The sequence below is a fragment of the Scyliorhinus torazame genome, chromosome 1, assembly GCF_047496885.1.
Source record: "Scyliorhinus torazame isolate Kashiwa2021f chromosome 1, sScyTor2.1, whole genome shotgun sequence".
Lineage (NCBI taxonomy): Eukaryota > Metazoa > Chordata > Chondrichthyes > Carcharhiniformes > Scyliorhinidae > Scyliorhinus > Scyliorhinus torazame.
The window spans coordinates 330480784-330508543 of record NC_092707.1 but is presented as its reverse complement, the minus strand read 5'-3'; the positions used below and the strand labels follow the sequence as shown (position 1 = coordinate 330508543).

The following is a 27760-nucleotide window of genomic DNA, read 5'->3' as shown; positions in this document are numbered from 1 at the left end:
CTTCAGTGCAAAAGGAGGCCATTTGGCCAATCAAATCTGAAAGAACTCCCGGCCCACTCACTCGCCCTATCCCCCATCTAACCTATGTAGCAATTTAGCAAGGCTAATCCACCTACCTGGCACATCTTTGGACTGTGGGAGAAAACCCACGCAGACATAGGGAGAGCATGAATTCCAGTCATCTAAGGTCTGAATCAAACCTGGGTTCCTGGCACTATAATGTAGTAGTGCATACTACTTTGCCGCCACTTCTGGACAAAGCAAGTGCTTCAACCTTGTTCTCTGCATTCAACATGGGCTCTGCCATCACGGAAGATTCCTCCTATTCTTCCACTATTCCCACACCTGCTCTATTCATGGTTTAATTGCACCATAATTGGGTATGGCAGAACTGCAGAGCTTTGTTTCAATGTCATTTAATCACTTAGCGATGACTAGCAGGTTTAGCATGCATGTAGTCCTGTGCTGCAGCTTTACCAGGTAAGGGACAGTTAGGGATATGCTGAACCAGAAGGATAGGTTGCGGTGGAATATAATTTTGCTGCTGATTGCCCACAGGGTCTTAAGGCTGTCCAGTTGAGCTGATAGATCTTATCGGAATCTTTCCCACTTTACAGTTGTGGTGCGATGCAACACAATGGAGGCTGTCCATAGTCCGAGGACAGTACTTTGCCTCCACAAGGACCTTGCAGTGATCACTCCACCAATACTGGGCAGTCGCAACTGTGGCAGGTAAATTGGTAAGGACGAGGACAATTAGGTTTTCTAATCACTTGCCATTACACCAATTCTGCAGTGATGTCCTTCAATACTTGATCAGCAGTGGTGCTACCAAGCAATTCTTGATGACAGGACATTGAAACCTCTCCTTGTGCCCTTACACAATCCCTCAGAGCTTCGTCAGTGGTGTTTAAAATGGGGGAAGGACAAATTCAACTGCTGAGAGATTTACCAACAAGGGGTTCGATTATTCAACTTTAAGCTGATCCAGTGAGACCTCATGGTGTCCAAAGTCAATGTTGAGTGCTTCCAGGATTAGCCCTTCCTCACTGCACGCACTGTTTAGCCATCTCTGGTGGGACAGGCAGACCCAGGGAGTGATGATGCCGTTTTGGACATTGGTTGAAACATTTCATTTTATGTACCTGACTGTATCAAGCTGTCGCATGTCAAGTCTATGGGACAGTTCTCTCAAATTTAGCACAAGCCCTTGGATGTGAGGGCTTTGCAGAGTTGACTGGGTTTGCTTGGTCATGTTTGAATCAGATGTCTTGTCTAGAGCTGATAACAGCTGGTCCATGCAGCTTTATTCTAACTTTTGTTGCAGCAGTGAGACAACAGGGGCCATTTCAGAGGACCATTCAGAGGTAGCAACATTGTTGGGTCAATTACATACAGGCCATACCAGGTAAAGTCAAAGGAATAAGAGGGAATTTTATGGTAATTAGGTAGGTTCAGGGTAAACATGACTAAAACTACTCTCTTATTCCAGGTTTACCAGATTAGCTTGAATTTAAAATTTTCCAGCTCCCAGTATAGGATTTGAACTCATCACTAGATCATTCATTCAGGCCTTTAGATTACTGGTCCAGTAACAACGAGTGGAATTTTACAGCAATTGTGGGAACCTGGTGACAAAAGGAGTTGAAGTTACGTTCCTGAATCGAATAGCCCACGCTTATTATCCTAATTCATAAATAAGGACAACCAATGGTGGAAAAGACAGTGGAGGGCTACCACAGCATATTGCACCGATGAAATCCCCCCTTCCAGAGGTTGAGAGAGAAAAATCAAGAAAATAGACCAAACAAAAAAGTTGGACTCCTCCACCCTCCAGATTGACTCAAACTGCTCTTGAATGAAGTAATAACTAATTTTGGTGCAGATTGATGCCAGTGAGGATGAAGTAAAAATGGAGTGTGATGCAGCATTTTAATCTGCTCATGAAACTATTACATAAACAGTCTAAAGGTTGGTGATTCTAGTTGTCATATCAGGGAGAAGTTTATTGATCAGTCTCCATATGGATTGAGCACGAGAAATTGTATAAATGAAAGTGTCCAAAGCTCCATGTGCTGGTCAGTCCATATTCTATTTTTAAGTAAATGATGTACGTCAGGTGTCAATGACTGAATAATCGATTACACCAGCTGTATCCAGAAACTGGAACCTTTGGATACAAAAGAATATCTCCCAGGCTTACTAGATTTGCCTCTATCATAACATTCAGCCAACTTGGCTGGGTGCAAGTATGCCATTACTGTGTTACTCACTATTTGGTTCTTCTGTATCTCAACAGTCATCGTTTCAGCTCCCAGTGGCAACTAACAATTTTTGTGTTAATTCATGTAATGGATTGGGTGATTGTGGCAAAAATCAGGTATAAATCTGGCACAATCATTTATCATTCCCAGTAGGCTTCTTACCTCACTTGGGCTGCATGGAACATCGGTATCCAGGTGTGCCAATAAAGTATGTTGGATAGCATTTTGGAATGATGCTGAAGAAATTCCATTATTACGTTGTTCATAACTTCTGAAATATATTTATGTACCTGGATTTGGGAGCTAATTCTACAGTATTGTGAGGAGGTAAAGTTTCAAAAACTGTGGCTCCGAATAGTATCACAAGATGTATTATTCAACCAGAGCTGGCTGCCATCCAATGAAACATGTTGATGCTCGTTTGTTATAGGCACTCTTGTTGAGTAAGCTTGCACTTACTCTGGTGTCTATCATTCCTTGCTCAATCACCAGTGATTTGAATAGGTTACTTGACATATTCATCACCTACTTTGTATTAAGGTCTGGAAAGCCTAGGTCACCACCCTCTGGTTGCGTTATTTCGTACACCGTCTTCTGAAGTCTTGGGTTCCGTTGTTTTGTAGAACTGTTCCATGATTTGGAATGACAGAATTATGCAAAGCAATTTTGTTTATTGCACATTCTGCAGTGTTTGCCTCTGGCAGGGTACTTGTTCTCTGCAGGAGTTATTACCATCAGAAACATTTGACGATGCTATTTGTTTATGGGTGTTATTACAATGCTGCGTTTGTTCCATGCCTGAAGCTTGCAAATCAGATGTTTCCAATGTTCAATCTATGCCCATGGATGGTATCACGTGATTTTTCATGCAGCTGTTTATTTATGGAAGCTGACATACACATGTCTAGCGGCTCACTGTAGTTTCTGTCTAGCTGGTCTAAACATTCTATGTTTTTCTTCAGCACAAGGTTTGCTCATATCTGTGTCAAGAGTCTGTCTCACCTGTTTCTGCTACTCTTAATATTAAAAACAGAATGGCATACTTGTTATGTCGATGTCTGAATCAATCAGAAAATTCAATGTCTGAATCCATTTTCTCCTTCAGTCCAAGAGAACTGATCAACATCTGTATCAGCTGTAAAAATTATAGGAGATCCTTGTTCCCATTTCGTGAATTTTTTAGTTATTAAGTTCAGCATACCGCACAGAAATGTTCTGAAATTTTCCTTCCATAAAAATTTTTATTGTCAGATTTTAAGAAAAAATAGAAGACATGTTAAGCATACACAAATAGTAACAAAAATGGCCGTTCAAACAAACAGTGGACACCAAATGTAGTGACATGTAAAACCCCCAATCAAAAAAAGTAAGAATGGAGGGTGTGAAAAAAGTCACTGATTGACAGATGCAGAATTAATCATTAAGAACATGAAATAGAGAGCATCATAGGGTGATAAAACTGCCTGAACAGAATGGGGAGGGGTTTTGCCAACCTAAATTCATCAACCCCTCAAAATAACATTGACTAAATTGTGTAGTAATTGCAAAACGCGGATAAGAAATCTGGAAATATCAAAAAAGAGTGACCCAAAAAGTGCAGCAAATGAAGGATTATCACACTTCTGACTCAAATAGCCAATCCTTCAAACAGATGAAAGCTCACTGACCAAACTGGTTCCAATAAAAGACCAGAGTTTCAGGAACTTGTGGTGACAAAAATAATGACTTGCTCCATATGACCTGTCATTCTAAGCTGCCGAGGCAGGAGGGCGAGGAAGCAGCTCCCAGCTGATCTACCTCCAGTGAACGATTTTTTTTTAAAGAAAAAGGGATCTTGTGCAAGATTGCCCATGTACTCTGATTTCGTTGTTAAAACTCGTTAAACAATGGGTGCAAGATACCGATTACAAACTCAAACTGGATGTTAGTCAGGACACCATTTTCTTCTGCCGTGTTCTCTTAAGCTGCCATCTTCTTTGAAGGTTTCCTGCTTTAATCACGTTGGTGATGAATTCCACTTAAGAAACGAACGTGTTCATGAAAGCGCGACACAGCTGGGAGGCGGGGGGAGTAAATGTGGTCTTGGAAAAGCTGGCATCGTGGCTGGGAAGGGTATGCAACTGGCAGATAACGACTTGGAAATCAAGATAAAGCCAAGTTCAAACATCTGCCTGTGGATGTTATTTAAAAAAACAACCCGCCCGAGGTTGCCAAACCGGTCATTTCTGTTCTTGGGGCGGGGAGCGGCAATAATAATGTTTTAGCGATTTGAGGACGATTCAAATATGATCGCGCTCCAGCCTGACTGGGGTGGGGAAAGGGGGCGTTAGGGAGAGGAGTCGTGACCGGTTTCGCTGAGGGACGGGCGCGGCTTGTGGAACATTCTCCGAGCGAAACGCACCCCCACCCCGGGCGGAAACGTGTCGAATGGCGGCCGTCCCGCCAAAACCCACGGCCGGGTGGGATTTTCCGCAGCGCCGGCGTTGGGAGGGGGCCCGCACCCCGATGTCCTCTTTAAAAAACATGCCCGCGAATCTGCAGTAAGCCCCTCACACTCTATGCTCCTTACCTGATTACCCAGGACGGCGGTAGCACACGCTGTAGATACCTCCTTAGGCCCGAACCATACTGATGCCACTCTAGAGGGCAACCCAAGGATAAAAATCTGAGCGATGGAGCAGACCGTCTGGGCGAACATGGTCACCCCGAACAGGTCCTGCCTCACGCTGGCGATCTTAATCCAGGCTCCGATGCAGTTGAGGCCGGAGCCCAGCAGCGCCACGGTGCGCAAGCCCTTCTTATCCAGCAGCCAGGCGGCGGGGAAGATGAGGGGCACGTAGACGAGCATGTAGACCACCGAGAGCCAGTCGGCCTGCTCGTAGGAGATTTGGTAAAAATGGCAGAAGATGTTGGCGATGATGCTGTACTGGATCCACTGGAAGGCGTTCACCATGGAGTAGAGGCTGAACACGGCTAGGATGAGGAACCGCTTGCAGTAAATCTGCGTCTGGATCGGCTTCACATCGCCGGTCAGCATAGCTTCCCTCTCCTCCGGGGCTCTAACACCTTTCACGGTCTTTCCGTCTTGCATAGCGCTTTCGATATGGCCATTAATGCCGTTTACAACCACATCTTTAGTCTTTGTGCCAGCGCATCCTGTTCCAGCGGAATCCACCATTGTTGCCTTTTGCTTTATTTTTTTCGCTGATATATGAAATATACTGTTTAATTTTGCTCAGTAAACTAAAACCTATTTCTAGATGCTAGAATTTTATGTTTCTCAAAAATTGAAGTTGGTTTTGTACAAATGAATTGCTCATACAACCACCTTCTGGATGATGCTTCGCCACTGAATGAGCGCGACCTCGAGATGGAGCGCTATATGAGGCGGCCACTGGGCTCCGGGCGGGTGGGGCGATGAGTGGCGTTCGCGCGGGCCAATTGGACGCAGGGACGGAGAGGGGCTTGCGCGATTGACGTGGCCTCCGACCAATCGGACGATGAGGCGCGCACAAGCCAATCCACGCGTCCGCGCTGCAGTCGGAGGCGGCCAATCGGGCGGGCCGATGGGGCGGGGCGGCGGGGTGACTGACGCAGCGGCCAGCCAATGGGGCGCCGACCTTCGCGCCCGAGGCCAACAAATGCGCAATCTACGCCAGAGAGAAATAATTTTGGGGAGACTATCAAAATATTAACGGCGGGGACCAACAAATTGGCCTGCTAATTGGAGAATTAAAATTCGGTGAAACTTTAGCTTAATTCGATCCGAAAAACATCAGCAGCCCATTGGAGCTCGTGCCCTGGCTTTGACTAAGCCAATTGCAAAATCTGCTGATGTGACATCATTGTTCCGCTATGGTTAGTTTTTGCAAAAAAAAATTAAGAGGAGATATTCTGACAGACTTTAAATGTCTCCTAAACAATTAGTGGAAATAAGGCATCTTCCGCGCAGCCACGTTTAAATGTTTTGTCTCGAAGTCTTATTTTGCGACACTGACGACATCTGAAGCCAAATTCTGCAAATTTATTCACAAAATGGCTGTTGGCGTCATGTGATTTTTCTGTTCAAATCCCCTGACCTCAAGTGGCAAACATTATTAATATGTGCAACGTTTTGTTTGAGAGATATCGTTGAAGCAAAAATGTAATTCACTTGACCAAGTTATTTTCTTGCAATCGGACATGTAACACTATGTGCAGACCTGGAATCAGTTGTGTGATAAATATTATAGTTCGTGGGATTCTCATGGTCACTGTCAGGCAGTTAGTGAAGACTCGGTTAGAAATATCCTTTGCTATCTCGCCAATGATGTGGAACTGGGTGTTTCTTTCTGCATAAATGAGCTAAAATAAGCCACTCTCGTTTGCATTTATTTCACGTCTCTTCTTGCCCTAAGCAAATAATAAAATAACACACCTCAGTACCACGTGCAAGACAATTCTGCAACAAGTAAGCATGAAGGAATAAAGAGTCATATATTCAAGTTTGATGATAACATTCAATAAGGTGGCAGAGCAAGTAACGTTGGAAGCAGAAAGTTGCAACGGAATATGGCTAGATTAAGTGAGCGTGCAAAACTCTGGCAGATGGAGTTTACTGGAGGAGTGGGAAGTTACTTCGGACCAAAGGAAGCTACCCAGGAACTGGAGAAACAAAGATCTTTAGAGGTCCATGCATAGAAATCACTAAAATCTATAATGAGTAGTTAATAATGTATCCAAGCTGGAATACAAAGAAGCGCATGTTATGCTTGTTCAGAGCACTGGCTGCACCACATTGGCTAAACGTGCAGAGGGAGCACAGTGGGGCGAAGGAAATGGAAAGACTGGGTGGAAGTGCAGCACAGATACTTGGAGTGAAAGAGTTAAATTATGAAGACCGGTTGTATAAACTTGGCATGTACTCCCTTGAGTATAGAAGATTAAGAGATCATCTAAATGAGGTTTAAGATGATTAAAGGATTTGAAAGGGTAAATTGAAAATATTTCCTCTTCTGAAAGTCCAGAACTCCAATTACAGCTGGATGAAGTTGGGAAGTTTTTCTTCACATAAGTGTGGTGTTGGGTGTTCTGACACACAGATGAGCCAACACAGTTGCATATGGTACAACACTTCTTTATTTAAACTCACTATTTACAACTTGGTCTTTGCACTCTGCACGTGGGGGGCTCCCTGCTTGTGGTGTTTCATCAGCTCTTTCTGTTCCCTTCTCCCCAGACCTCCTGACCTCCAGGTGTCGTGCTCGTGCTTTTTATGTGGTTGGTGTTCTTGTCTGTGATTGGTTGTGGTGTTGTGTACTCTGATTTGCCTGTTAGTGTGTCCATCATGATGTGTGTGTTTGAATATCATGACATCCCCCCTTTTTACAAAGATATGTGCCTACGTGGTAATAAATATGATCGTGACGTGAGTGCATCTAAGAGTGTGTGTGTGTCGTGTGCAGCATGTGTCTATGACGGAACTATGTACATGGGGCGATGTCGAGTGCGTCACATGAATCCAGTTGTACCATAACATAACAGAAATGCGAACGAGAGAAGAAGAAAAAAAAATTTGATCAGTTGTCCAGTCAGACGACATCTGGAACGATAAACAACAACAGGTTATCATGTAAAATTGTCCAACTTATTAAACATATGAACTGTATTATAAGTCCATTCTAATGGGTTTGCGACGAATTCGGGTTGACCGCCTTAAGGGTGGATCAAGAACCACCGGCTGCTGTGCAGGCATGGCCATGGGTGGCGATGGAAAGGGCGTGATGTGCGGCAGCTCCACAAAGTCATCCTCGGAAGCCTGTTGAGGATCTGGCGTGTTGTGTGGCTGTGAGCGTGGAAGTCGGCGAAGGGCGCGCCGATTGCGGCGACGCACGGAACCATCCGGCATGCGAACCAGGAACGAGCGGGGAGCCACTTGTCGGAGGACTTCGGCCGGTGCTGACCAGCCACCATACGGTTGATGGACGCGTACTTTGTCTCCGGAGGACAGGGGGGGCAGGTCCGTCGCTCGTGTGTCGTACCGACCTTTCTGGCGATCACGCTGCAGTTGCATGTTCCGAAGAACCGCCTCATGGTCTGTTGTCGGTGCCAGGACGGAAGGTACCGTCGTCCTGAGGGAGCGACCCATTAGTAGCTGCGCTGGCGAGAGGCCCGTGGATAACGGGGCCGATCGATAGGCCAGCAAGGCAAGGTTAAAGTCCGATCCGGCATCAGCCGCCTTGCACAGGAGCCGCTTTGCGATGTGGACACCCTTTTCAGCCTTCCCGTTCGATTGTGGATGCAGAGGGCTGGATGTCACATGAGTGAAACCATATGCTGCGGCAAAGGACGACCATTCACGGCTGGCAAAACAAGGTCCATTGTCTGACATGACAGTCCTTGGAATGCCATGGCGAGCAAACGTTTCCTTGCAGGCCCCAATGACTGCGGACGACGTCAGATCATGGAGAGGCATGACTTCCGGGTAGTTTGAGAAGTAGTCTATAATAACAATGTAATCTCTGCCGAGCGCGTGAAATAGGTCAACACCCACCTTCGCCCAGGGGGACGTCACCATCTCGTGTGGTAGAAGTGTTTCCGGAGGTTGCGCTGGCTGAAACCTCTGACAGGTTGTGCAGTTGAGCACCATGTTGGCTATGTCTTCATTAATACCCGGCCAATATACCGCCTCCCGGGCCCTTCGTCTGCATTTTTCGACGCCCAAGTGGCCTTCGTGTAGTTGACGAAGAATCATCTGGCGCACACTGTGTGGAATGACGATCCTATGCGATTTCATAAGGACCCCGTCTATATTGGTGAGATCATCTCGCACATTATAAAACTGGGGGCACTGCCCTTTTAGCCACCCTTCCGTCATGTGGCGCATCACTCGCTGCAGCAGAGGGTCAGTCGCCGTCTCTGCGCGTATGTGGGCCAGACTAGGATCATCAGCTGGCATATTTGCTGCTGTCAGAGTCACGTGTGCCTCAATTTGACGCACGAACCCCTCTGCATCTGGTGGTGTGCTCACTGCTCGGGAAAGAGTGTCCGCCACGATGAGTTCCTTCCCCGGAGTGTAGATCAGTTCAAAATCGTACCTCCTGAGTTTGAGTAAGATGCGCTGGAGGCGAGGAGTCATGTCGTTCAGGTCTTTGTTAATGATGTTGACCAGGGGGCGGTGGTCAGTTTCGACCGTGAATCGTGGCAGGCCATACACATAGTCGTGGAACTTGTCCAGTCCAGTTAACAAGCCCAGGCATTCTTTTTCGATTTGCGCGTAGCGCTGTTCGGTAGGGGTCATGGCTCGTGAGGCATACGCAACCGGGGCCCATGATGACGTGCTGTCTTTTTGGAGGAGTACCGCTCCAATACCAGATTGGCTGGCGTCTGTTGAGATCTTTGTAGGGCGAGTCGTGTCAAAGAAGGCCAGCACTGGTGCCGTGACCAGTTTGTGCTTGAGCTCCTCCCATTCCCGCTGATGCGACTGGTGCCAGTTGAATTCCGTCGATTTTTTTACGAGATGGCGCATGTTTGTTGTATGAGAAGCCAGGTTGGGAATGAACTTCCCAAGGAAGTTGACCATGCCGAGGAATCTTAAGACAGCCTTCTTGTCAGCCGGTCGTGGCATGGCTGTGATGGCGCTAACCTTGTCTGCATCGGGACGGACCCCGGACCTTGAGATGTGGTCCCCGAGGAATTTCAGCTCCGTCTGGCCGAAAGCACACTTCGCACGGTTGAGACGCAGGCCATTTTGCCGTATGCGGGTGAAGACACGTCGAAGACGATGCATGTGTTCCTGCGGAGTGGTGGACCAAATGATGATATCGTCCACATATACACGTACCCCTTCGATGCCTTCCATCATCTGTTCCATAATGCGGTGGAATACTTCAGATGCCGAAATGATGCCGAATGGCATCCGGTTGTAGCAGAATCTGCCAAAAGGGGTGTTGAATGTGCATAGTCTTCGGCTGGCCGGGTCCAGTTTGATCTGCCAGAATCCTTTGGACGCATCCAATTTAGTGAATATGTTGGCTCGCGCCATCTCGCTGGTGAGGTCTTCTCGTTTCGGGATGGGATAGTGTTCCCGCATGATGTTGTTGTTCAGATCTTTTGGATCTATACATATACGGAGCTCGCCAGAGGGCTTCTTTACACAGACCATGGAGCTGACCCATGGCGTGGGCTCCGTGACCTTGGATAGGACCCCTTGGTCCTGAAGAATCTGCAGTTGTGCCTTGAGGCGGTCTTTGAGAGGCGCAGGAACCCTGCGAGGTGCGTGAACGACAGGGATGGCGTCCGGTCTGAGTCGAATCTTGTACGTGTGTGGCAATGTCCCCATGCCTTCAAAAACCTCCTGGTTGTGAGCGAGGAGGGAATGGAGATTCGCGTGGAACTCAGCATCCGGGAAGTCGGATATCTCATCTGGAGAGAGAGACATGATGCGCTGTACCAGGTGAAGGACCTTACACGCTTGTGCGCCCAGTAACGAGTCCTTTGATGAGCCCACAACTTCGAAGGGGAGTGTGGCCGTGTACCTCTTGTGAGTCACCTGTAGCTGGCAAGATCCTATGGACGGGATAACGTTCCCGTTATAGTCAACCATCTTAAGCCGGGATGGTGTGATGGGTGGTTTGACCTTCATGGCCTGGACTGCAGAGTAAGCAATCAGGTTGGCGGATGCGCCGGTGTCCAGACGGAAGGCGACGCGCGATCGGTTGACCGTCAGGGTGGCACACCACTCATCGTCTGGATTGATGGCATTGACCTTGTTGACATCAATGACGGCAACTCGGAAGTCATCCTGGTCATCTGCATCACTTAATTGGAAGTCTTGATGCGTGGGCTGGACGGTCCTGACTCGTGTGCGAGGTTGTCGAGGATGCGCCGGATCCATGGGTTGAGCCGCACGACAGCGGGCTGCGTAGTGGCCTATCATGGCACATCTGTTGCACTGTCGGTATTTTGCAGGACATTGCCCTTTTAAGTGTAGACCTCCACAATTTCTGCACGTCATGACGTCACGGCGTTCGTTGCGCCACTGCGCATGCGCAGTGCGATCTTGCGGTGGGCGCGCCTGCGCAGTGCGTCCCTCGTTGTGGCCGTTATTTTTGGCGCGCACCTGCGCGGGAGACCGCGAAAAGCGCGGGAAGCGGCCGCTGTCGTCCGGGCCGTGGGGCGGGAAGAAATCGACGGCCTGGATGCGTTCAACGTCGTGGGCGGCCTGGCTTGCCGATTCGACGGCTGGGGACCCCCTCCGTGCCAACTCGGACGCCTGAAATCGGGCAAAACGGCAGGTAGCATTTTCATGGAGGACACAGGCTTCCACAGCAGACGCTAAGGTGAGGCTCTTTATTTTAAGAAGCTGCTGGCGTAGGCCACTAGAGGCAACGCCAAAAACAATCTGGTCCCTGATCATGGACTCTGTAGTGGTGCCGTAACCGCAGGACTGCGCTAGAATCCGGAGGTGCGTCAAAAAGGGTTGAAAAAGCTCCTCCTTACCTTGCAGGCGTTGCTGAAAGATGTATCTTTCAAAAGTTTCGTTTACTTCAGTTTGAAAGTGCTGGTCCAGTTTGAGGATGACCGTGTCATATTTGGCCTGGTTTTCGCCTTCTTCGAACACCAGTGAATTAAAGACATCGTTCGGGTGGGGGCCTGCGTAGAAGAGGAGCATTGCAATCTTCGAATCATCCGAGGCATTCTGTTTTTCGGTGGCACGGATGTACAGGTCAAATCGCTGCCTGTAGAGCTTCCAGTTGGTGCCTAGGTTCCCCGTGACTTGCATCGGCTGCGGTTTGCCGGTGTGGTCCATGTCCAGAATGGCAGGTTAGTAGGCAGGTATCGATCCACTCCTGTACCATGTGGTGTTGGGTGTTCTGACACACAGATGAGCCAACACAGTTGCATATGGTACAACACTTCTTTATTTAAACTCACTATTTACAACTTGGTCTTTGCACTCTGCACGTGGGGGGCTCCCTGCTTGTGGTGTTTCATCAGCTCTTTCTGTTCCCTTCTCCCCAGACCTCCTGACCTCCAGGTGTCGTGCTCGTGCTTTTTATGTGGTTGGTGTTCTTGTCTGTGATTGGTTGTGGTGTTGTGTACTCTGATTTGCCTGTTAGTGTGTCCATCATGATGTGTGTGTTTGAATATCATGACAATAAGTGGTTGTGAAAATCTGGAACAATCTCGCTTAAAGCTGTCAAGCCTAGGTCAAGCCTAGCGCAGCACGGTAGCACAAGTGGATAGTACTGTGGCTTCATAGTGCCAGGGTTCCAGGTTCGATTCCCTGCTGGGTCACTGTGTGGAGTCTGCACGTTCTCCCCGTGCCTGCGTAGGTCTCCTCCGGTTTCCTCCCACAGTCCAAAGATGTGCAGGTTAAGTGGATTGGCCATGATAAATTGCCCTTAGTGACCAAAAAGGTTAGGAGGGGTTATTGGGTTACGGGGATAGGGTGCAAGTGAGGGCTTAAGTGGGTCGGTGCAGACTTGATGGGCCGAATGGCCTCCTGCAGTGTAAGTTCTATGTTCTAATTGAAAATATCAAAGCCAAGATAATTTTTTGTTCGGCAAGGATTTGGAGCAATGGTGGATAAATGAAGTTCAGGTCCAGATCAATCAATATCTGATTGAATTGCAGAAGAATAGATTGAGGGGCTAAATGGCTACCTTTTGTTCCTATGTCCATCAATAGCCTAAGACATTACAATTAATGAAATTCAGTATTTGGTTCCATAAGAAACAAGAAAAGGAATAGGCCACACAGCCCATGAACCCTGCCTTGCTATTTAATATTTTTTAATATAATCTTTATTGTCACAAGTAGGCTTATATTAACACTGCAATGAAGTTACTGTAAAAAGCCCCTAGTCGCTGCATTCTGGCGTCTGTTCGGGTACACAGCGAGAATTCAGAATGTCCAATTCACCGAACAGCACGTCTTTCAGGACTTGTGGGAGGAAACCAGAGCCCCCGGAGGAAACCCACGCAGACAAGGGGAGAATGTGCAGATTCCGCACAGACAGTGACCCAAGCCGGTAATCGAGCCTGGCGCTGTGAAGCAACAGTGCTAACCACTGTGCTATCATGACAAAATCATTGCTGAATATTTATCTCAACTGCACATTGCTGCATTGTCCCATATCACTTACTGTGCAAAAACCAAGATCACTGTCTTACATATACTAATCAATTGAATATTCACAGCCCTCTTGAGGTGGGAATTCCAAGAATACACAACAATAAAGAAGTTTCTCCTTGACCTGGATATTTGTCAAGTCATGGAGTCTCCATGGTGAACCCAAAATAGCATTCGGACCCCTAATCCAGAGCCCCTGCCCTCATATCCAGCAGAAACTATTTTTGCTAGGGAGGGCTGGGCGGGGGGGGGGGGGGGGGGGGACGTGACTAACATGAGGGAAACCAAACTCAACAGGGTAATTTGAATTCCGTGCTGAGTTCAAACATACCCCATTTTCGCTGCAGCTGAGGCTTTATCCTGCGGTGTGTAAACCGCAAATTTTTAGAATACATGTAAACGCTCTTGAAGGCAGATATATAGAACTGTCAAGCTGTGAAGTTATTTGAATCTCCAGCCCTTTTAAAAAATGCTTGTCTGCGCCTCTAAAAGTTAAAGAAATTCTGCTTTAATAGCTGTTTACGTAATCCTAAATGCTATAATTATAGCATTATTAATACCTTACTGCTTTCCACAATCTATCATCATCACACCATTGTGGGAGGGGGAATGCTGTAAGTTCACAGTTTGATTGACAATTCAAATAGATTATTAAAAAATTAACTTTTTGATGGGGTGTTATGAATACAAATGTTTGTTTTTATAAGGATTAAATACTTGAGGGAATTCAAATTAATTAATTCATGAATGAATTATATAGTGAAATCTGTCAAAGATATTTAGAACTATTTTATTTCATCTCAGCATGGCTCCTGAGGTCTGCACATGGTGGATACTGTGTACGTTGTTATAGGGGCTGCCAAGGGCCGTGGATGTGGGTGGTGGAATGAGTTGGCATGTATGGGCATGGGGAGAATGTAGGGGAGTTGAGGGGGTTGTGAGGGGTGAGGGTCTCCTGCTTAACAAAACAACTGAGGTGGAATCTCAGAAAACCAAGCTGGGCCTTTTAAACAGCCTGTCTTAGCACTCGGCAGCCCCTGCGGCAGTCTCTCATTAGTATCTGGGGTGGTGTGCCCGATACCATCTCTGAGATTGTCGCCTCTGCACACCTGTGCCAGATGTGAAATCAAGGCCCACACCTTAGTCCTAAATTTGCAATCCATTTTGTGATTATTTCTAACGTATGGAAATCAGAAAACATGACGTGCCCCAATGAGCTTAGTGCATAATAGGAGGGTTATGTTTTATTTGCTAATGGGATATAGGAATCATTGGCTAGGCCAGCATTTATTACCTATCCCTAATTGCCCTTGAGAAAGTGTTGTGAGGTATCTTCTTGAACTGCTGAAGCTCCTGTGGGTTGGAGCGAAAACAATGGGCAAGTGATAACTGGAAGTATGAACCAATTGCAGGCTATGCAGAAAGCAGTAACAACAACTTGAAGGTTCTACAAAAACCATGGAAAAGGAGGGAGAAGCATTTAAGGCAGCAGTATTTCATTAAAATTTTCTTCATATATACAGGAGAGGAAACAGAGATGTGGCAGTATGTGTGTATGTGAAACTACAAGACTTATGTGAGTTATTTTTGCTGCAGGCAGGCGTAGCAGGTCTGGTTTTAATTTAGATAATGTTATGGAGAAAATATTAACTGTTGTGTGGATGGCTTTTATACCCCATTCATTTGATAGGGCTGTTTTGTGCAGTAAATGTGTACTAGAGGTACTGCTTGCAATCTTGCACTTATTTCCTGGTTTCTGTCACACAGTTCTCAGTAATGGAAATGCAAACAAGAAATAGAAAAATAAAAAAAACAGGAAGCTACTACATTTAACCCTTGGCTTATACTGAGTTAGCTAAACTCAAATGGCATGGTGCACTACAATATGCCCTAATGGACCTACAATCAAGGTGATTGTAACGGAGGAATTGACAGCCTGCTTCTGAATACTCAAATCCCCATTTGTAACTTTACCATTTCTCGGTTCTGTGCCATCAAGCGTACTTTTGGCGACAATGTTGAATAAAAATCACCAGAAAATAAAAATTCTAAACCAACTTTATCCAACATATCATGCAATATTCTAAACAAATGTCAAGTTGTCATCCTTGTGATTCTCTTTGTATCTTTATTGCAGTTGCTTTTTCCTTGCTTCATACTCCAACACAGGGCGAGATACTCTGTTTGGGAAACTATGGGCGCGATTCTCTGGCCTTGTTGTGCTCTCGCTCGAGTGAAATGTGGCCGGTGAATAGTGAGAGAGGCCGAAAACGAGAACCACGCCAGGCGCCAAACAGTTTGCAACCAGCCCGCTCCCGTAGGCAAAATCGGGATCTCACCGTAGTGTGGCGATAAACAAATTATCACCACTTATTTCCATGCAATTAAAGGCCTCACGTGATTCATCGGCCAACATCCGAACACTCAGGGGATGGAACACAGCTCCGAGGACATGCCCACGGCTGGAGAGTGGGTGAGTGCTACAGGGAGGGTGGATGCCTGGAAAGATGGGCCAAGGGTTCGGAGTTTGGGCCACATTGTGGAAGAAAGTGATAGAGGTGTCATACTGCTTGTGGCCAAGGATTTTTAACGTGTCACAGGTGTCCAACAATGCCCCACTCTCTCAATGGTGCTGCCCCACTCTCCCCACGACACCCTCATCCCGCCCCCACCCTGCGAGCGGGACATGTCATCTCATCAAGATCAGCCTAGTACTGGATAACAACCCCAGCGAGCCGGACATTCTCCTGAGGCCCTCAGCCATGGCCATCACCGACCTTGGACACTTTTACTTATGCTGCCGACGTTGTGCATCAGGCTCACTGTGGTCACCACCTTAGCAGTGTTGCCCTCTGTGCCATGCATTGCGCGTGACATCTCCTCTGCCCGTAGCCTCTGGGACTCCTCCAATCGGCTATGGGCCTGTTGGAGTGTCGCTGACATCTCCCTCTGAATGTCCAGGCTGCACCCTAATGTCTCCATCAGCTCCATGTAACCCTGTACCAGAGGCTCAGCAAAGGCTGGAACCCAGTTGGGACCTGGGATCCAGCAGACTTCTGAGTGCTGTCTTGCTTGGGCGTTCCTGCTGAGAAACATCAGCAGCTGTGTTGTGCTCACCATATTGTGCCCCAGAAGCCTGTCCACTAACGTTTCCCACCGAGGTGTGTGTATCTGCGATGGCGGAGGGTGGGGTTGACAGCTGTGATACGTTGAACGTGGAATTCCCGTAGTCTCCTCCAAGGTGGTCTCATGGGAAGCTGGCGAGGGTGTCGCCCGGAATGGGCTGGTGCTGTCGGCTGGAGGACCTGCGGGAGAATGGACATGGAATGAACATGTGGTCAGTGGGAGAGATGGATCAGTCAGGTTGGCAATAACAACTCTAGTATAACAGGTTGTCTGGGTGGGATCCTCAGGTCTGTGGCGTTCGCCAACCTCTGCATTGGTGACCGCTCTGTCCTCAGCCACTCCCGTCACCTCCTGGGCCCACTCCTCGAAGATGGTGAGAATTTGCATGTCCGGTGCCCCTCCACCAGTCTTTAATAATAATAATCTTTATTGTCACAAGTAGGCTTACATTAACACTGCAATGAAGTCATAGGGTGTCCTTATATGCCGATGACTTGCTGTTATACGTGTCGGAACCGAGTGTGTCGATAAGGGGAATATTGGAGCTGCTTCGAGTGTTTGGGTCTTTCTCGAGGTACAAACTAAATCTAGACAAGAGTGAGTATTTTGTGGTGTCTCGGCCGGGGGTGGGGTGGGCTGCCATTCTGTAGGGCAGGGACTCACTTTAGGTACCTGAGGGTGCAGGTACAACATTTCCAGTTTGGTGGGGAGAGTGAAAGCTGATCTGGCAAGGTGGGATGGTCTCCCTCTGTCACTGGCAGGTCGGGTACAGGTGGTTAAAATGAACGTGTTGCTGCGATTTCTGTTTATTTTTCAATGCCTGCCGATTTTCCTGCCAAAGGCTTTTTTCAGAGAGATTGAGGGAAGGATTATTTTGTTCATATGGAGAGGGAAGGTGGCCAGTGTTAGAAAGGTGCTGCTACAGAGGGGAAGGCAGGCAGGGGGTTTGGATCTTCCGAACCTGATGTATTACTACTGGGCGGCGAATATGGAGAAGGTGCGGAGCTGGGTCAGAGGGGTTGATTCCCAGTGGGTCAGAATGGAGGAGAGTTTGTGCAGGGGGTTGGGATTGAAATCACTAGCAACAGCGCCGCTCCTGATGGCCCCGGGGAAATACTCAGGGAATCCGGTAATAGCAGCTTCATTGACAATTTGGAGGCAGTTTCGCCAACACTTCGGGTTGAGGGCAGTGTCAAGGGAAATGCCGATTTGGGGGAACCAGAGATTTGAGCCAGGGAAGTGGGATGGAAATTTTCAGAAATGGGAGGAGAAGGGGATTAAGGCACGAAAAGATTTGTTTCTTAGGGGTCGGTTTGCAGGATTGACGGAGCTGGAAACGAAAAGTATGGGCTGAAGCAGGGGAAAATGTTTAGATGAAATGAAATGAAAATTGCTTATTGTCACAAGTAGGCTTCAAATGAAGTTACTGTGAAAAGGCCCTAGTCGCCACATTCCGGCGCCTGTTCAGGGAGGCTGGTACGGGAATTGAACTGTGCTGCTGGCCTGCCTTGGTCTGCTTTCAAAGCCAGCGATTTAGCCCTGTGTTAACCCAGCCCCTGATACATGCAGGTTCGAGATTTTGCCAGAAAGGAGATACAGAGCTTCCCAGTGGAGACGGCCTCCACATTGCTGGAGGAGGTGCTGACGACAAGGGGACTGGAGGAGCGGGTATTGTCGGTGGTTTACGGAGCTATTTTGGAAGAGGAGAAGGCACCACTGGCAGGGATCAATGCAAAGTGGGAGGAAGAGTTGGGAGAGGATATGGAGGAGGGGTTCTGGTGTGAGGTGCTCCGTAGAGTGAATGCCTCCACCTCTTGCACGAGGTTGGGGGTGATACAGTTAAAGGTGGTATACAGGGCACACCTCACGAGGACGAGGATGAGCCAATTCTTTGAAGGAGCAGAAGATAGAACATAGAACATAGAAAAATACAGCACAGAACAGGCCCTTCGGCCCACGATGTTGTGCCAAACCTTTGTCCTAGATTAATCATAGATTATCATAGAATTTACAGGACAGGAGGAGGCCATTCGGCCCATCGAGTCTGCACCGGCTCTTGGAAAGAGCACCCTACCCAAGGTCAACACCTCCACCCAATTCCATAACCCAGTAGCCCCACCCAACACTAAGGGCAATTTTGGACACTAAGGGCAATTTTATCATGGCCAATCCACCTAACCTGCACAAGATGTTTGTGAACATTGCGGGGGGGGGCCCCGCCAATCACGTTCATATGTTTTGGTCCTGTCCAAATCTAGAGGATTACTGGAAGGAGGTTTTTACGGTAATTTCTAAAGTGGTGCACGTGAAACTGGACCCGGGCCCCGGGAGGTCATATTCGGGGTGCCAGACCAGCCAGGGTTGGAACCTGGTGCGGAGGCAAATGTTGTAGCCTCCGCCTTGTTGATCGCCCGAAGGCGGATCCTGATGGGTGGGAGATCAACCTCTCCACTCTGTGCCCTGGCATGGCGGGGGGACCTGTTGGAATTCTTGACTCTTGAGAAGGTTAGTTTTGAACTGAGGGGAAGGATGGAGGGGTTCTACAATTCATGGGCATTATTCATCATGCACTTTCAAGAACTGGATAACATCGAACATTAGTTGGGGTGTGTGGGTGGGAGGGTTGGGGGGCTGTGTATGTTAATGGCGACTATGGGTGATCCCTAATTCCTTTTTGTCATTTGTTTATGTGAACATGCGGGCTAATGTTTGGGGTTTGGTGGGAGGATGCGATCGTTGTTATTGATATGGGGATTGACATATTTGTTACCGATTATTGATTGTTGGTGGGTGTAAATTTGGGAGAGCTTGTGGGAGAGCTTCTGCGGAAACACAGAGAGGGCATCATTAGTTGCACGGTTGGTACACAGTGGTGAGGGGTGTGAAGGAAGGATTGGTGGGGTTGAAGGGAGAGGGGGAGTGAAGGGAGGGTTGGAGACCGCATGGAGGATTGGGGGCGGGTGGATTCTCACTTGGGGCTGGAAAGATCTTGGGCGAGGGGGGGGCACATTGGTGTCAACTCACCCATACTGCCCGGTGTTAGTAGTTGAGCTTCTTACAACACTGGGTGCCGGTCCTCCTGGTCATGCTTCCCGAGCTGACGGCCGCTGCCACCTCATCCCTGGTGGCACTGGCCACCCTGTGGCTCACCCTCCGGGACCTACGATGGAACAGGACATCCCTCCTGGCTTCCACCGCATCGAGGAGCCTCCCCAGGTCTGCATCCCCCAATTTCGTGAGGCATTGAAGGCGGTGGTTAGAGGGGAGCTGATCTCGATACGGGCCCACAGGGAGAAGGTAGACAGGGTAGAGATGGACCGACTAGTAAAGGAGATACTACAGGTTGACAGGAGGTATGCGGAGACCCCAGAGGCAGGGCTTGTAAGGGAACGGCGGAGGCTACAGGCAGAGTTCGGCTTGTTAACCACAGGAAGGGCGGTAGAGCAGCTGAGAAAGGCGAGGGGGCGATTTATGAGCATGGAGAGATGGCCAGCAGAATGCCTGCACAGTTGCTTAGAAAGAGGGAGGCAGCCAGGGAGATAGGGAAAGTAAAGGATGGAGACGGGAACCTGGTGGGAGACTCAGCAGGGGTGAATAAGGCATTTAAGGAGTTTTATAGTAGGCTGTACGGATCGGAACCCCCACCAGGGCCGGAGGGGATAAAGCACTTCCTCGGGCGGCTGAATTTCCCGAAGGTAGACTCCCTGTAGAAGGGCTGGGGGCCCCGATCGGGATCAAAGAGATAGGGGAGGGGTTGAAGACCATGCAGTCGGATAAAGCCCCAGGGCCGGATGGGTACCCAGTGGAGTTCTATAAAAAATTCTCTGGGATATTTGGGCCGCTGTTGATGAGGACATGCAATGAAGCTAGGGAGAGAGGGGTGCTGCCCCTGACGATGTAACGCCACAATCTCACTGATCCTGAAGCGGGACAAGGATCCGGAGCTGTGTGGGTCCTACAGGCCGATATCCCTATTGAATGTGGACGCCAAATTGCTGGCCAAAATTTTGTCCTCTAGGATTGAAGACTGCGTTCCGGACGTGATTGGGGGGGGACCAGACGGGGTTCGTTAAGGGAAGGCAGTTGGTGACCAATGTAAGAAAGTTGCTAAATGCGATCTTGATGCCTCCAGAAGGCAGGGAGGTGGAGGTAGTAGTCGCAATGGACGCAGAGAAGGCTTTTGATCGAGTAGAATGGGAATATCTGTGGGAGATACTGGGACTTGGATTTGGGCGGGGCTTTATTGACTGGGTCAGGTTGCTGTATCAGGCTCCTGTGGCGCGCGTACGGACGAATAGGACAACATCGGACTATTTTAGGCTACATCGGGGGACGAGACAGGGATTCCCCCTCTCCGCAATGTTGTTCACGTTAGCTATAGAGCCGTTGGCAATTGCACTAAGAGCCTCAAGGGGCTGGAAGGGGCTGGTTCGGGGGGGAGTGGAACACAGAGTCTCGCTTTACGCAGCCGACCTGCTCCTGTATGTTTCCAACCCAGTAGAGGGGATGGAAGAAATCATGAGGATTCTGGGGGAATTTGGCAGGTTTTCGGGGTACAAACTAAATATGGGGAAAAGCGAGATGTTTGCGATCCAGGCAAAGGGACAGGAGAGGCGACTAGGGGAACTAACGTTTAGAGTGGTAGGAGGAAGCTTTAGGTATCTCGGCATCCAAGTGGCACGGGAATGGGAACGGCAGCACAAACTTAAATCTGGCCCGACTAGTAGACCAAATGAAGGACGATTTCCGAAGGTGGGACGCGCTCCCGTTGTCATTAGCTGGGAGGGTCCAGACGGTGAAGGTGATGGTCTTTCCGAGATTCCTATTTGTGTTCCAGTGTCTCCCCATTTTTATTCCGTGGTCCTTTTTTAAACAGGTTAACAAAGTTATCACTGGCTTTGTATGGGCGGGCAAGACCCCACGAGTAAAAAAAGGGATGCTTGAGCGGAGCCGGGGAGAGGGCAGGCTGGCGCTGCCAAACTTCAGTGACTATTATTGGGTGGCGAATATAGCCATGATTAGGAAGTGGGTGGTGGGGGGAGGGTTGGCATGGGAGCTTATGGAAGCAGCCTCATGTAAGGGCACCAGTTTGGGGGGGTTGATAACGGCGCCTCTGCTGTTCCCACCGGCACGGTACTCCACCAGCCCCATGGTGGTGGCGGCCCTGAGAGTCTGGGGGCAATGGAGGAAACATGTGGGAGCGGAGAGAGCATCGGTTTGGTCTCCAATTTGTAATAATCACCGGTTTGCCCCGGGAAGGATGGACGGGGGATTTCGGAGATGGCAGAGGGCAGGAATTGAGAGGATGGGGGATATGTTTATAGAGGGGAGCCTTCCTAGCTTGAGGGAGCTGGAGGAGAAATTTGGATTGGTGAGGGGAAACAAATTCAGGTACCTGCAGGTGCGGGACTTCCTACATAGGCAGGTATCAACCTTCCCTCTCCTACCACCTAGGGAGATATAGGATAGGGTAGTTTCCAGAGTGGGGGTGGGAGAAGGGAAGGTCTCTGACATATATAAGGAACTCATGGGGTCAGAGGACACGCAGACTGAGGAGCTGAAGCGCAAATGGGAAGAGGAGTTAGGAGGAGAGATAGAGGATGGTCTCTGGGCGGATGCGTTGAGTAGTGTCAACGCGTCCACAACATGCGCCAGGTTCAGCCTAATACAGTTAGGCTCACATTACAGGTAGAAGATAGGTGCGCACAGTGTGCGGGGGGGCCAGCGAACCATGTCCACATGTTTTGGACATGTCCAAAGCTCAGGGGATTCTGGCAGGGGTTTGCAGATGTCATGTCCACGGTGTTAAAAACAAGGATGGCACCGAGTCCGGAGGTGGCGATTTTCGGGGTGTTGGAAGGTCTGGGAATCCAGGAGGAGCAAGAGGCAGACGTTCTGGCCTTTGCTTCCCTGATAGCCTGGAGACGAATATTATTAGCTTGTAGGGACTCAAAGCCCCTAAAGTCGGAGACCTGACCATCTGACATGGCTAGTTTTCTCTGTTTGGAGAAAATCAAGTTCGTCTTGAGCGGGTCACTATTGGGGTTCGCCAGGAGGTGGCAATCGTTCATCGACTTCTTTGCAGCAAATTAATCATCAGCTGAAGGGGGGGGTTAGTTTAGCTTAGAGTAGGGGGTTAACAAAGGTGGGACCTGTAAGGGAGGAAGCAGGCTTTTTGCACTATGTTTATAGACTCATGTACATTGTTTATTTTGCCGTTGTTGTAAAACCAAAAATACCTCAATAAAATGTTTATTAACAAAAAAGGTCTGCATCCTCGAATCTTGGGGCCGGTCTTTTTGGTGCCATGGCTGTGAGGTAAGTGGGGCTGGTTGTGCAACTGCTGTTTAAGTACTGCCCGATCTTGTTAGTGGGGAGCTGGCGAGCTTGATGCCGGCGAATCAGCGAGCGTTCATTTGCGGCGAGAAGCCCGTGGGGGTCTTGTTAAGTGGACCAATTAGCGTTGAACAGCCTCGCCAGGCTGATCACTGAGAAGCTCACGGCAGTTCTCACTTGCTCCCACAGCTTCCGGAGAATCACGCCCTCAATTCTCCCACCAGAGCTGAATTGCACCCCGGGAGCGCAGATCAGGAAGTGATTCCCAATCGTTAACAAATTTATGCATGGCGAGGTCCTGCTATCCGGCCGCCAGCTTGAACGGGCGGCCTGATAGCGAGGTCCCGAGGCTACCCCCCCCACCCTCACCCCGCAGCACAATTCAGCCTCCCACCCCTGGATTTCCTAGGTTCCCCACCCCAGAGACTCCCTAAGTAAAGAGATCCCCCAGAGAACTCTAAATAAAGAGACCCCCCCCCCCCCCCCCCCCAGAGACCTCCTAAATCAGGAGGCCCCTACAGAGACCCCCTAAATGAGGATACCACCCCAAAGACCCCTTAAATAAAGAGACCTCCCAGAAGAGAGACCCCTGTCTGGCAGCTGGAGTGCAGTCCAGACAGAGGCAGTGAAAAAAAAAATCACTGCTTTAACACTCACCTGGGCAATACACCTGCTGGCTCAGACCAGGGTGGGTGAGGAAGCAGCACTGTGAATGCCTGGAAAGAGAAAACCAGTCAGCTGTGTTTAAACTCCCTTGGATCTTTGATCTGCAAGCCATTCATTAATTTCTCTTTGTAATTCATTTTACTAGGCTGTGATTGACAGCTTCCACACTCCCCAGCTGTCAGCATTGTTCAATTTAGCCCACTAAGTGGATGCAAATGGATTTTAATGACCCAATTGCATCCTCCCGCTGGTGCAGACCATGAACCTCAATTCTGCTGCCAGCGGGGGGGCCAGAGTATCGGAAACCATTCCTGTTTTCTTCACGGCACTCTACTACCGGTGGCGCGAGACGGAGAATTTCGCCCACAGTCCTACATCAGTTGTTGCAACATGGCTGATGGAAGATGACTGACTTTCAGAAGGCCCAGCTGTATCATCTTGACATAGGCAGCAGCAGTCCAGGATGGCTGATGGGCAACAATAGGGGCATATTGGGGGTGGGGGGAGCTCAAATATTGTCATCCTGAGAGAGAACAGGAGCCGCAAAGAGCCACTACTGCTTTCCTGGAGTGTGATAGCAGCAATTTGAACCTGCATGAACCTCTAGATTTCAGCTTTTCTGACAATGTAATCAGGCTGTACTAGCCTTTAACAGATGTAGGCTGGCTGCACGTAATGCAGGCTTAGCTTTAACTGGTGCAAAAGTCTCAGAAACCTGGGCCCCACGTTGAGGCATACAGCCATTCAGTGTGCTTAAGACTGGACTGCGCACAACTCTGATTTTAATTAACAGGCACCAATTGTTTGCTGCTGCCTGAATTGCTACCAATAGATGCAGGGATATCCTCAATTCAAGCAGCAGCATATTTATTCTGGTACCATTTTCTCGCCTAATCCAAATATCCCCCATTAATATTTCGACTTACATGAAGAAATTACTTGGCCGTATTAGTACTCGTGGAATGGTAAGTCAATATGAAGAGATACAAGAAAGATGCTTTGCTTCGAATAATGCAGACATGTGTACTGATCAATAGAATTAGTCGGAAAATTACAGGAATGTGTGGTTCATCCTCTGAAATTTTCCGTCTGGGAAGATGACAATGACATTGAAATAACACACAATAAATGGTCCGCCTCCATTTGTAGCAATTATTCTTCTTTGACTGACTGTGAGAAACCCCGCCATGTAATCTTTCCTTGTGAACAATATTTGATCGAACAATTTTTCTGATATATTGTTTTCTGATATATAGATCTTAAAATCTCAATTTTAAGATTCTTAAAAGTAATTTATGGACAAAATAGTGGGTTAATTTTGACTGTTCCTGACAGGTAGGAAACAAATGGTTGTGACTCTGTTATCCTGATTTACACCTGGTCTGGTTTCATTTTCTATTGAAATGTGTAAAATAGATGGTCAATATGCTGCCTGGCTTCAACAATTAAGACTGACTCCAGTTTCCTATTAAAGTTAATCATTTACTGTACTAGAGATTTTTATTTTGATCAACCTGGGTAGCTCTTGTGGTGAAAATTATCACCAAGTTGCTGAGACATCTATATGTATAATTTCTGTTTAACTTATACAGTATACATATGGAGCTTGATCCAACGGCCACACTGCGCCCTGTAGCCACCTGGGTAGGCCACTTCCCGACTTAAAATGGAGAACCGCAAAGACTAAAGGGAAATTCAGCCAACACAGGCAGAAACGAGCAAGTGCAGAAATCCTGTGTATTGGAACTTGCAAAAACCAGACAGCACTGAAACCAGCAGCCATCTGCATAGTAATGAGCGATTCCCAGTCACAATTGATACACTTCAGGTGAATAAGGCCAAGCCAGACTCCTCGGCGCCAGCAGGAGCCAAGACAAAGAAAGGCCAACGGACACTCAGGGACCGCCCAGCGATCAGGGAACAACTCCAGTATTGGAGAAATCGATCCAAGTGATCGGAATGTAGTCCAATCACTTGGAACCAGGTATGGGGTCTGCCCCGAAGGGCGCAAAGCCCCTGGGGACTATAAAGTAGAGCCCCCAAGTTCAAATCGTTCTTCTTGGCAGGGTCACTCAGCAGCGAATCAACCCTTGAGAGTGAACTGCCCAAGCTGCCGTATCAACTAAGTCTCCAGTCAACGCACGCTACGAGATAGGCACTCCTAGCTACCAGTCCATACCATCTTTTGAATCCTGCAGTTTCATAACCCGAACGAAAGGCCATTTGTTCCCCTGACCTGGTGGGCCAGTCCAAAGCTAAGTATAGGCCTGTTAATGATAGAGATAGTTTATTAAGTAGAATTTATGCATGAGTAGCGATTGACTGTGTATAATAAATGTGTTTTGATTTGAATCTTACTAATTGGTGTGTTGAGTTATTGATCAGTACTTGAACTTGAACCTCGTGGCGGTATCATAAAGATGCCTGGCGACTCTAGACCAAAGGTTATATAACAGAGCAAATTGAACCAACCAAAAGTTAGCAACATATTACTGGTGACATCTGACGGGATCCGACTTAGAAGTGGCCTAACGGACTTCCGGTTGCGGCGATGACCAGCTAAGCCGCACGTTTCGGCGGCTCCAGCTCGAACGGAACTTCGGGCTCTTTTAAGAGCCCCAACGGGGAATTTTTTCGGGACGAAACCCGGTGTGGGGTGAGACAACAGGGAGTCCCCCCCAGCGAAAAAGCAAAATATCGGCGGCGGCGGCTAGATCGCGAAGAATCCTTGAGGACAGGGGCAGAAGGAAAAAAGGAGCAAGATGGCAGCGGAGGGAGCCCATGAGACATGGGGGCCGGACCAAGACAAATTTTTAAGACGGTGTGTGGAGCTGCTTAAAAAGGAGGTGCTGGCCCCGATGCTACAAGCAATTGAGGGGCTTAAGGAGACACAAAAGACCCAGGAGATGGAGCTCCGTGTAGTGGAGCAGAAGGTGACGGACAACGAGGACGAGATTCTGGGCCTGGCGGTCAAAATGCAGATGCACGAGGCGCTCCACAAAAAGTGCATTGAAAGGATTGAAGTCCTAGAAAACAGATCACGGAGAAAGAACCTCCGGATCCTGGGTCTCCCCGAGGGAGTGGAAGGAGCGGACGGCGGGGCTTACGTGAGCACGATGCTACGCTCGCTAATGGGAGCTGAGGCCCCCTCGGGCCCCTTGGAAGTGGAAGGGGCCCATCGGGTCCCTGCGAGGAGACCAAAGGCGGGAGAACCACCTAGGGCGATGATTATGCGATTTCACCGCTTCAATGACAGAGAGGTGGTTCTGAGATGGGCCAAAAGGTACGAAGTAGTAGATGGGAGAATGCGGTGGTACGAGTGTACCAGGATTGGAGTGCGGAGGTGGCGAGAAGGAGGGCGAGTTTTAATCGAGCCAAGGAGGTGCTACACAAGAAGAAGATGAAGTTCGGGATGTTGCAGCCGGCGCGACTGTGGGTCACGCACCAGGAGAGGCATCACTCCTTCGAAACGGCGGAAGAAGCATGGACCTTCATTAAAAACGAGAAACTGGATCAGTACTGAGGAACTGATGTTGGAGGGGAAACGACAATGCTGATGTATATAGAGATGTAAATTGGAGAGGGGGGACACTGAGAAATGTGGGCGCCGGTAGTGGGGAAGAAGAGACATAGGCAGGGGATGGGGAATGGGAGTGGGGCGGCAGAGGGAGCTGCGCCACGAGGGGTGGGACGACTCTAGAGAACACGGGGCTTGTTTTTCTTGTTCCCGCGCCAGAAAGATGATGGCGGGAAGATAGGCGCAAGGTAGATGGGAGTTCCCCACATGGGGGGGTCAAGGAGAGAGTGTGAGAAGCCAGGGTCAGTTGAAGTCAGCTGACTTTCGGAAGCAATATGGGGGGAGTAACCATGCTAGATGTGGATCTAGTGGATGGGGGGGGGGGGGGGGGGTGGGGGGGATAACTGGGTTGCTGCTGCAGAGATCGAAAAGGAACTGGTAAAAGAAAAGGTGGTCGGGGCGGGATTGCGCCGCCTGGGGAACGGGTGGGTGCGCGTAACCGGGACGTGGGACTGGCCCAGAGAGGGTGATGGCTAGTCGACAGGGGAGGGGGGCAGGCAGCCCCCCAGTTCGGCTGATCACGTGGAACATGAGAGGCCTAAATGGGCCGATTAAGAGGGCCCGAGTGTTCGTGCACTTGAAAGGACTGAGGGCAGACGTGGCCATGCTTCAGGAGACGCACCTGAAGGTGGCGGACCAAGTTAGGTTAAGGAAAGGATGGGTGGGACAGGTGTTC

At 48.8% G+C, this 27760-nt stretch overlaps 1 protein-coding gene and 1 long non-coding RNA gene across 7 annotated transcripts in view; one reads left to right on the top strand and one right to left on the bottom strand.

The window, feature by feature from the left end:
* Positions 1–5605, bottom strand: part of flvcr1 (FLVCR choline and heme transporter 1) — a 47911-nt gene extending 42306 nt beyond the window's left edge. For all 6 annotated transcript variants that reach the window (XR_011947748.1, XR_011947750.1, XR_011947749.1 and 3 more), the window contains exon 1: positions 4834–5605. Coding sequence is in view for 1 of the 6 variants with exons in the window: in XM_072508836.1 (XP_072364937.1) it covers positions 4834–5442 (609 nt within the window). In the remaining 5 variants the exon portion in view is untranslated. The remainder of the gene's footprint in view (positions 1–4833) is intronic.
* Positions 5606–5627: 22 nt separating this feature from the next.
* Positions 5628–25881, top strand: LOC140425053 (uncharacterized). The gene is made up of 3 exons (XR_011947753.1): positions 5628–6122; positions 15517–15852; positions 25100–25881. It is a non-coding gene; the product is annotated as an uncharacterized lncRNA (long non-coding RNA).
* The last annotated feature ends 1879 nt before the right edge of the window (positions 25882–27760 follow it).